General features: G+C 42.0%; 1 protein-coding gene across 1 annotated transcript in view; it reads left to right on the top strand.

The window, feature by feature from the left end:
- The window catches only part of KIRREL3 (kirre like nephrin family adhesion molecule 3), a gene marked incomplete at its 5' end in the record, with an annotated part of 152,255 nt that overhangs the window by 102,202 nt on the left and 38,609 nt on the right, over window positions 1–11,444 (top strand). The window contains 2 exons of the mRNA XM_015821452.1: window positions 259–294; window positions 7,536–7,643. Coding sequence (XP_015676938.1) covers window positions 259–294; window positions 7,536–7,643 — 144 coding nt within the window. The remainder of the gene's footprint in view (window positions 1–258; window positions 295–7,535; window positions 7,644–11,444) is intronic.

Here is an 11,444-nt window from a genome sequence, read left to right as displayed (position 1 = left end):
TTTCTTTCTTTCCCCACTAGCAATTTCCTCCAAGTATAATTTGAAATATGATGGACGCTCAGATGGGGGTTGCCTGATGTCCAGAGGCATTTTGGAACCCCAGGCCTTGCAACAAGTGGGCCGTGGCCCCTGAAGCTGCCTTTGGAAGTGATGGGCAAAACTTCCCCGGGATTTGCAACCCCAGAAAAAGAAAAAGAAATAACTGACTGATCTTGCAGTTGGGCGTTGGCTGTAGACACTTGCTTTATTTTCAAACAGGTACGGAAATGAAGTCAGGAGCTGGTATGGAAACAGGTACGGAATTATGAGTGAAGGTGACTCTGTGAACTGATCTCCCCCATCTCCCAAGCTAACCCCAATGAAACAGTTATGCCACGTCCATTAAAAGGAGGTAAAAGGATGCCTGAGAGAGGAACCATTGTCGGAAGGGTTGGTTAGCCTTCAGAATCCTTGGGTTCTTTAAAGTTCTCCCATCCCAAATCCTACTGCTTTTTTCAATGGGATAGTGCTAAAATTCACACTACGACTACCGAGGTGTTGAATTGATGAGCATGAAGAAGAGGATATCTTACTTATCCTTAGACCCAGAGCTGGAAAATGCCCGTGAATGGCCTATTAACATGTTCTTTAAGCCATGTTCCACCGATTGAACCTCATCTCTAAGATGAATGCTGGCATGTCAAAACGACCACAAGCAAAATTCAATTTCAGGTATAGCCTATACCTCCCTCTTTTGCTAAACTAACAGCGATTGTCTCCCGGAGAATTTACTGACTGCATTTGGCACGCTTGTGGGAATCCAAGGAATTGATCGTGGTTAGTTCTGGTTAGATACTTTGGGGGGGGGGAACAAAGATGACAGTTCCACTGTAGGAATGATTTTGCTGACTTAAGTTTACCATGTTTCTGAAAACTGCTTTTTGCAAGCTTCTACCCATCCCATCATCCCGCTTTGCTCTGGGCTACTTTGTTTGCATGAGCCCCATCACAAACCATCTTCTCTCAGTGTCTGCGTTGGTTATTAGGACCTCACCTTCCCTTCATAAGAGCTTCTCACTTACCTCTGGATCAGCCTGTGTATTGCTCTGAAAGCTTGGCTGGCAGCATCTTTCCTGTTCCACCTACCCTGCAAGGTGGTTAAGAACGAGAACAGGAAAAATGGTTTCTCCCCAAGCTCACATCCCCTTGGGCCTAAACTGCCATGGGTCATTAGCAGAGGGAATGGGGGGGGGGTCACCATTCAAAGCAGGTGGCCATTGCTACGTTCTTTTGGCATTTCACTCTCTCTCCTCTGACCTCATCTCCCTCATCCATCAGGCTGCCAGGGAAAAACAAGATTATTCCGATCAAGAACCTGGAGGATCGTTGTAGGTGGCTTTCAAAATTAAGCCAAAGAGCCACGCATGACTTTAAATCTGCATGGTTGACAAGGTCATTCATGACGGTGATGATGGTGGTGGGCAGGGGGGGGAGAGGGGAGGTGTCAAAAATGGCAAGATGGCTTCTGCAGCCATGTAATCCACGCCCTGCTCTTTTCTTGTGTGTAATGGGCAGAAGGAATAACCTTGAGGAACAGGAGGAAGAACCGCAACCAAGACAATGGTGAGATAAAAGAAATATGAGTCCGGGACAGGAATGTAATTTGAGAAAACATCAGACACAACCCTCCCTTTTTCTGATAAAGAAAAAGGGAGGGTGGTGGAAGATTGATTAAGACTTGCAAGATTCTGTTACTATAATATTTGATAATACAGGTAGCCCTTGACTCACAACCATTCATTTAGGGACGGAATCTACAACAGCACTGAAAAAGTGACTTAGAACCAGTCTCACACTATGGACATCACACCATCAAAACCCAGGTGCTTGACAACTAGTGTGTATTTACAATGGTTGCGACATCCCAGGGTCATGTGATCACCCTTGGTAACCTTCCTTCCTGACTGGTTTCCAGATTCACTTAAAGACCTGTGATTAACTTAACAACTGCACTGATTTGCTGAACAACAATGGCAAAAAGGCCACAACAAGTCACTTAACGACTGCCTTGCTTAGCGATGGGAACCCTGCTCTCAACTGTGATCATAAGTTGAGGACCACCTGTATTATACTTTATAATATAAGTAGTATTAGCTTGCATGTCTATGGTTTTTGAATTTGGTCCACCTTAGAGGGCCGACACACACATTAAAAGGGGAGGAGCAGGGCTTCAATCACACAGTTGTGGATGCCATCTTGATTTTTTTTTTTCCTTTCCGCCCACAGGCACCATCGCTTTCATTTATTCGTTTGATACACTTGAAATATTCCCAGACCTCTTTTAAGGACAAAGGTGGCTTATAAACAATAAATCCATGGCTATAAAAGCACAATAAAAAATAAAGGTAACAGTAAGAACAAGGAGCAGTTAAAACAACCCATCCCGTAAAGCAATCTCAAACAGGTAAAAAACAATTCAACAAAACCCATTTACGTATTAAAAGCCAGCTGGAAACTTTTCTGAAAATTTGCAAACGGTGGATCATAATTAATTCTGCAGGAAATTTGGCCCTCAGTAACATAACGAGAACCAAGAGATGGATCAAGATCTCGAATATTGGCAGAAAAAAAGATGCAAACAAACCAACCAACCAACAAAAAGGAACTATCAGAAATCTTTGATACGTAAACCAACCTGGGATGTGTTGGAAAAGCTGAATATTGGAAAAGCTACATGCATTCTGTAACCTGCAGTTTTCAAAATTTGGGGGTTAGGGTTCTCACACACACATATACACATACCCCTCAAATAGACAAACAATAAATATATTTTAAAAATGGACAAAAATGTATAGATCAGTGGTTCTCAACTGCAATGTCAAGGGCTTGGAGAAATGTTATGTTATGATTTACATCTTGAGTTACATCTTGGGGTAGCCACAAAAGGTATTTAAAGGGGGTCCATGGTGAAGAAAAGGTTGAGAACCACTGGTGTAGATTAAAAAGCATAGAAAAACTCAGGTTGGTAGGGATGTAGAATTGTAGGCCCACTATCAGTTTTACCCCTCTGAGGCGGGTGCTGTTTCACTCTCGCCTTAGAAAAGAACACCTGATTTATCCGATAGCCATGAAAATTCCACCCTAGATCTTTCCACAGCCCTTTCAAGCACACAAAATAACACAAACAACAAGGACGGTGAAAACTCATCATCCTTCTGATCCAGATAGCAGCAAATAGCTATTTGCCCTACACAAAAGAACTGAAACGCATATAAAGCGCCATGCCCTTGATATTGTCCCTTCGTCATGAAACCACACCTCTAATCATTCCCCGATCAGACACACAAAAGCGTGGGAAAGGGATGAAAAGCAGAAACATGAATGGCGCCATTAAGACGGAAGAGGCTGCATCTCACACACCGTAGATCCCTAACCGCAGTGCGGGCAGAGAAAGGAAAGTTGCTACATGGCATCTGCTGGTGTCTCTGTTGTTTGCTGAGACACCTGCAAGCAGAGGGCATTTTAACAACAAGAGTTGCTGTCATAGATCCGAAATAACTACAGTTGCTTTCTCACATTGGATGGAAGAAGAGCCCTATTTCAACTGCAAAGGAAAACAGTGGATAGATAATCCTTGAGTGACAACCATTCGTAAGAATGAGGCATCACCGTCTGAAGTTACGACAGTGCTTGTAAAACCGAGTGATGAACAGCCCACACCCTTACGACTATTGCAGTACAAGTAGTCCTCAACTTACATCCGTTCAGTCTCTGTTTGACGTGACAACCCCTCTGAAAAAAAGTGACTTACCACCATTTTTCACAGTCATTGCAGCATCCCCATGGTCAACATTCAGATGCTTGGCAACTGATGTGTATATTTATGACGATTGCAGCGTCCCGGGACCATCGGATCCGCTTTTGCAACCTTCTGACAAGCAAAGTCCATTGGGGGAAGCCAGGTTCACTTAACCGCCATGTTACTAACTTAACAGTTGCAGTGATTCACTTAACAGCTGTGGCAAGCAAGGTCATAAAAAGGGGGAGAAACCCACTTAACAACTGTCTCGCTTAACAACAGCCATTTTAGGCTCAGTTGCGGTCGTACGATGAGGGCCACCTGTATTCCTGCAATTATGTGATTAAAATGTGAGTGCATTTACGGCAATTGCAACCTCCTGGGGTTACGTGATCACCCATCTGCAACCTTCCCAGGAGACTTCGGACAAATGGCGTCAATGCGGGAAGCCAAATTCGCTTTCATGACCACATTATTCGCTTAACAAACAAAACAAATCACTTAGTGACAAAAGTTCTGGTCCAAATTGTAACCTGAGGACTACCTGTAAGTTTAGGGCTGTCGGACTCAGAAACGAGCGTGATTGAGTCATAGAATCTCAAACCTGATTTGGTATCTTGATGATGAAAATTTTATATTGCCACCGTTTTCTTATCAGTAGAGCATTACCTGTGAGAGCATACTCACTATAGAAACAATCAAGGTTCATGTATAAGAGGATAAACTTTCCACTGATTTGGCTTTAACAATTCTCTTTGCACTGTGGAGAGATTCTATGTTCTCAGGTTCTTCACTTCCAGCTAGGCTTCCAATATTCCATCTGGAATTATTCTTCAAACCCCACAAGCAATGGTGATGCTTTCCGAATCCAATAACAGAAAGTGGCCGGAATCAAAACTGGGCAAGACCATCCTGACCAGCAAGCTATCAACTGAGAGACAGTTCAATCTTTGGTATGAGCCATGGTGGCGCAGTGGTCAGAGTGCAGTACTGCAGGCTACTTCTGCTGACTGCCGGCTGCCAGCAGTTCGACAGTTTGATTCTCACTGGCTCAAGGTTGACTCAGCCTTCCATCCTTCTGAGGACAGTAAAATGAGGACCCAGATTTTTGGGGGCAATACGCTGACTCTGTAAACTGCTTAGAGACAGCTGTAAAGCACTGTGAAGCAGTATATAAGTCTAAGTGCTATTGTTATTGCTATCAAATTATGGGTGACGTGAAAGCAAGACAAAATCATAGCAATACACCAAACCGTTTTTTTAATATATCTGCAATCCTACTGAAAATCAATGAAGTTGTCAGGTGTTCCCACCCATGTGTTCTGTTTACCTATCCAAATGTGGACAGCAATAGTTTATGCTAATTGACATTTTTAGCATCTTCAAGGGCAATGCTAAGAATAATGCACTGAACTGTGTAAACTTGAAGTCACCAACAATGAATGAACAAGACCAACTTTCCATGTTGCAGCATTGGTTCATGAATCTGATATGGGCTTGTTGTTGTTCTTTTTTGCTTGTAAATTATCCACTTTTTTTCCAAATCACAAGTGAATCTGTGCGGAGAATTGAAAATGTCCAATCTTTCATCGAACTAAATTTCACCATTTTTGATGTTTTTCTTGTGAATTATCCATTTTTTCCAAATGACAAGTGAATCTGTGCGGAGAGTTGAAAACGTGCAGGCTTTCATAGAACTAATATCTCAATTGTTGATCCGTCACATTTCAGTCTGGACATTTAAGTTTGTGCTGAGAGGCTGGAAATGTCTGGTTCTCCACATCCTTTCAGCCACCAGTTAACAAATTTGAAGAAGAAAAAACTGTCAACATAATACAATCCCTTGAATTCTTATCCTGATCAGTGGATCTTTTTCTTTCCCAAATATTTGTTTCCTTCTTCCCATATATAGTTTGGGATCAAGGTTGTCCTAAGATATTTTACTGCCCCAAACAGAAAGATGTGGGGTTTTTTTCCCTCCCTTTTCTGGCAACAGAAGCTAACTGAATCAATGGTTAAATCTTCCCTTCTTATTATCCTGGTGGGAGAACGCCATTTTGTACTGCTCTTTTATGAACCCAGGAGAGGCAGAAATGTCTCCAGACTCAGAATGAAGTGTTCAAACAAAAAGCAAAACAGAATGACTTAGGGCTCAGCCAAAGCTGTTGACGTTACTTTTCCTCAACATCTACCACTTTACATAATAGTAGGGCTGGTCATGGGATGGAGAAGGTAATACCAAGTGAAGAAATAGCAATATATTATTTATCCCCCAGGAGTGTAAGACTATTTGAGTAGATTCTCCTGCAGCCGAAGGATGGAAAAGCCTTTTTTCCCCCTCCTTTCACGTCACGTACCATTTCTTCATCAACCTTTCACAAATATAACTTGCAATCATTCGTATGGGGGTGCGGGGACTCTCTGTATGGGCTCTGAAATCTAAACACTGGCTGGATTATTGGGAGGGATGGAGAATGACAGCAAAGTTGAATTTTTGACAGCTGCTAGTTTTATTTCATGTTCCTATATTTCATTCCCACTTCCTCGGGATCATTTTTGACAAGCAACAATTAATTTAGACAGCATGTCCTCAACCCAAAGTACCGTTCAATCATAATCCGTTACAAAGCAGAAGCTAAGCAAGAACTAGCCAAGGATTTTAAAAATTTGCATTGAACTTTTCAAAAACTCACCCAATTTTTATCCCGTGCATTGAGTCGTTTTATGATAGCAGGGTAGGAAATGTTTGGCTAACTTCCTTCTGGAGAAGGCCTGTCTCTGTGATCACTATAAATAAAATAAATAAATACATAAATAATCATTTCATTAAGAAGACAGATGAAGAGCACATGAAGAGCCACACCTAGGCTCAGGAACATAACTACCAAACTATGGTTTGGAAGCATGCTTGAACCAAGAACTATGACGACATCCTCAGATGTCATCCTAAATCACGGTGTATAAAGACCAGCAAGTCTTAGCTTGCAGATTCTCCATCCTCAGGACTGATTCACGAAGGGGATGCTTTTAATACTTCCTCAAATTAAGATGTAACCAGATGTTGCTTTACAAGTAGAAGTGGATGCTTTCAATCTTCTCCAAAATTGCAATAACAAAGAAGAGGACTGTTATACATGTATAGGATTGGGGGAGATGAAACAAAAGTCCGGAGAAGTTACTATGGATATGAAAGATGAATTTGGTCAAGCCATGCTCATAAGGATGGTTCAACAGGAGGATTTCAGAAACTTCCTTTTCTTAGGGCTGAAGCAAGTAGCTTCAAATAATAAAGCAGCCCATCCTGTATCTTTTAACTTGGTCTGCATACGCTCAGATATCCAAACCCAAGCACACAGTATTAATTTTACTTTTATCAAAGCCACTGTCTCTGTCCTCAACAGAGGTTTCAATATTTCGAGTAAACGGCTCAAAGGGATGGGATCCTAGCCAGTCTTGGCAGCCAAAAGTTGACTTTTGTTTTCACAAACACAGGCGATCCAGGGGTTAGTGACCCAACATAAGCCTTACTCCTAAACCCACATGTTCCTTTTCCAGCTCATCATAGTCTGCCATGCATTTCTAACCCTGTGTCTGTTTCATCGAGTAGGAACTAGTCTTACCGATGACATGGGCAAGCCTGAGAATGAAGAATTACTTGAGAATAAATAATTGAGGTCTTGGTGGCAAGTGTGGGGCAAGGAAAAAAAGGAACAGAGGGATTCCTTCTCCACTTCATTTGTTGTCTTGTTTCTTCCAGAGTCAGTGCCCATGGCAGTCATCATAGGTGTGGCCGTTGGAGCTGGTGTAGCTTTCCTAGTCCTGATGGCCACTATTGTGGCTTTCTGCTGTGCTCGCTCCCAAAGAAGTAAGTCCTTTTTCCTTTTGAGTTCATTGACTGTTTGTCATGTGTCTGATTAACGAAACACTTAAAAGGACTTTCAGGCACATTTTTTCCTAAAAGCATTTATTAAGGTTACAGAGACGTCAGTACGGCATGGTGGAAATGCTTAGATCTGGCTTCTTCCGTTACACATACATTCTAATCATTTTTCCACTCCCTTGTTTTGGGGTCATGGTTCACATCTTCCAATTAACTTGGAAGATGTGATTTACTTCCGGTTTCTTTTTCCCGGGCTATCCTTATTCTCCTCCCTTTTTCCCTGTTGCCTGGTTTAACTATAAAAATACCAGACAGTTCTGCATATTGTCAAAGCAAGAATATACAGTATTTGCAGCGTTGACACTGTTACTGTGGAATCACATGCAGGACCCAACAACCGATGAGCAAGACTCACTGCAGTACTTAATTATTTAGTAGTGCGTCCTGGAAGGAGGTGGGGGGGGGTTCCCTTCCAAAAGAATAGTGGGAGACACAGCCCTGCAGACAAAGAGATGCGTTCGTATTTATAAATTTCAGACGAGAGGGAAAAATGATTCATTTATACATATTCAAAAATAATAACATAACGGGCCTGAGGTTACTTCTGTTATCTACAGAGAATGATGGTCTTAGTTAGAAGAATGGGTCAAGCTATTCTCCAAAGCACCTGAAGGCAGGACAAAAAGCAACGGGTGGAAACTAATCAAGGCGAGAAGCAAGCTAGAATTAAGGATAAATTTCCTGACAGTTAGGACAATTGATCAGCCACCACCACCACCCCTAAAAGTCTAATAAACATCTCAGACCTGCCTGAATATCCACCTTTCATTTCTACTTCTCCTGAAGCGTGGAGAATACATCAGAACTGTGCATTAAATACTTACAAATGCCTAGCATTTATCTCATCCTGAAAAAAAAATATGTTTTGTTTTAGGAGATTGCAGGGTTTGGGAGAGTTGTCCTTCTAAATGAAATAAGCATTTAAATCCCATGTCAAGCTCCAGTTGGCTTTCCAGTCCAGCTGGAGAAACAGATGTTAAAACAAAAATAAAAGATTCCCAGGGATAAACAAGAGCTGCCTTATTGGAGAGCAGCGTGGGGAAGTTCAAGAGTGATGGTTGTGTGAATCTAAAGGCAGCAAACCATGGAATGATAGCTCTGCCTGCTCTTGGAAGCCAAGAAAAGAAAGAAGAAAAAAGAAAAAAAGAAAACCCATCCTTTCTCTAACTTTAAGGAAATTAGAAGACAGCTAAGCCAAATGCACTGCAAAATACTTGCTTGTGTTGCTGAGAACAAAGAATAAATAATTAAAAACAGCTCTTTTTAGAGCGTTTACAGTGAAACCAAAGAACCCTGGCTTCTCCCAGACTTATTAATAAATGGCTGGGCTTGCATACATGCCTGATTTTCAGAGCCATCATCGTGTTTTCTTCAGCTTCCCCTCCTCCACCTTTCATAACACTCCCAAACCCCATTAGTGACTCCTTCAGGTATTAGCAAATTAAATCTCTGGCAGTCATTAATCTTGCATTCTGGTTAAGCACTGTTTTTGATGGATGGGTACACGACCAAAACCTGAGAAAGGGCCAATTCAATTTCACTGGAATCATCCAGCAGCGAGGTGCCATTCAGTCTTTGCGCGATAGAAAATGGGCCAATTCATTGTTACAGCATCAGTGGTCAGACACAATCAGCCTAGTTTGCATATTCTCCACTGCCACCCCCCTCCACCCACATCTCTCTCTCTCTCTCTCTCTCTCTTCTTCAATAACAGATGTGATACAAACTGTATCATTTCTCTGATTCATAGGTGGGGGGAAAAACAGAGAACAGGTGGCTCATTACGTTATTTGAAGTAACCAGATGGTGTTGGGTTGCTTTGCAAGTCTTATAGCAGGGGTGTCAAACTCGCAACGTCACGTGACGTGTCGCGACGTATCGCGACTTTCCCCCCCATTGCTGGAGCTGGGGTGGGCGCAGTTTCGGCATGATGCATCCAGCCCACGGGCTGGCAGTTTGACACCCCTGGCTTATAGTCTATCCCTAGTGCATGTGATGAGGTCAGCTCAAATATGAAGCTACAATGCTAAGGTTTAGATTTAGCAAGCCAGGACAGAGAAGAAGTGGTCAGTTGGAAGTTGGCGCCATGTGGAGAAGCTAATGGCATTCTAAGTTCTGGTTCTGATAAACTCCTCGCCTGTCAGCAACAACAACATGAAAGCTGATCATGAAACCAAGGAGTAACAGAGTATCAGATGACAACCCATTGTGAGTACGGAATACTAATGTTTCAAAGCAGTGTTGACCTCTTGGCAAAAAGCAACATAAGGAAGAAGCTCTGCCAAATTTGCACTCATCGCTACTACTGCAAAGGTCCTATACAACCATTGATGGTTGGGTTGGGTTGGGTGTTTTTGCTGGTGGAATATTATTTAACAAGATGTCTAATGATGGCTGACAATTACTGACAGTTGCTAAAGAAACAGGCAGCCTTTCAAAAGGTCTGGCCCATAATTGGTTAGGGGTTTGCTGGTCAACAATTTTGAACTCTGCAATGAAAATCACTAGCATTTCAAATCTGGGATAAAATGTGGTCAACAATTTTCAAGAGGAGACTAACATAAAATGTATTGTATTAAAGAGTTTCCTTGCACATGACAATTTCTCCAAGATGACACATGAAACCTTGGGGCTTCCCCATCTCAGTTAACAAAACCGCAGTTTTAAAATGACCCAGATGGAGTCAAGCTATTCTCCAAAGCACCTAAAGGCAGGACAAGAAGCAGTGGATGCAAATTAATCAAGGAGAGAAGCAACCTAGAACTAAGGAGAAACTTCCTGACAGTTAGAACAATTACCCAGTGGAACAACCTGCCTCCAGAAGTTGTGGATGCTCCAACAATGGAAATTTTTAAAAAGAGACTGGACAACCATTTATCTGAAATGGTATAGGGTTTCTGCCTGAGCAGGGGGTTGGACTAGAAGACCTCCAAGTCCCTTCCAACTGTATTATTATTGTTGTTGTTGTTGTTGTTGTTATGCAGGTATTTCCATGCTCTCATCTCATCCCAGTTCCCAAATCAAGCTTGCTTTTCTCCCTCCTTCGTAGATATACAGTATTATCAATTGCAAATGAAGTCTCAAGAGGTCTTGACAATCCCTTTGGGCTTATAAAAAAATTACTGACACACACAAAACCATCACAGCCATCAGTAAAAAAAAGAGCATCTTGTCAGCAAGAATTAGTATTTAAAATTACTTATATGCATCAACAGTCTGCCCTTTGAAAATCTAATTAACCCAAAAATGTAGAATTTGCAAATGACCAACTGAGATGACCTGGTAGAGTTCTCTGGGGGAAAGGATCTCCAAAACAAATATAAACAAAACAAAACAAACAAGCTTTGGCTGAGAGGTCTCATCGCTTCTGAGACCCTCCCAGGCCTATGAATACATTCATAATTAAGAATAAGGAAAACGGAAGGCATGCATGTAAGTGTAGGAAAATGACACTACGTTGCTTTGATCCTTTGCCAGCTGAAAGGCCACCTCGTTCCACACTGGGATTTGTACTGTAAGCCTAACAGGCACCGCATAAACTCGCAATTGTAGAAGTCTCTGGAGAGCCCAATTATTCATATCATAGCAGTAGGATTCATTCAAGGCAAGAGAAAGCAAAAGAGGCTGCAGAGCTGACCTCGGTCTCAGGAGACTTCTGCTGTTTCGGTGCTGTCACAAATTTATTGCCCGCCAACCAAAGCAGCAAACTGCATACAAGGTATTTAA

Source organism: Protobothrops mucrosquamatus, unplaced genomic scaffold (assembly GCF_001527695.2).
Source record: "Protobothrops mucrosquamatus isolate PMUCROS unplaced genomic scaffold, P.Mucros_1.0 scaffold1333, whole genome shotgun sequence".
NCBI lineage: Eukaryota > Metazoa > Chordata > Lepidosauria > Squamata > Viperidae > Protobothrops > Protobothrops mucrosquamatus.
Note: the sequence above shows the minus strand (reverse complement) of the source record. Positions and strands in the feature narration are given on the sequence as shown.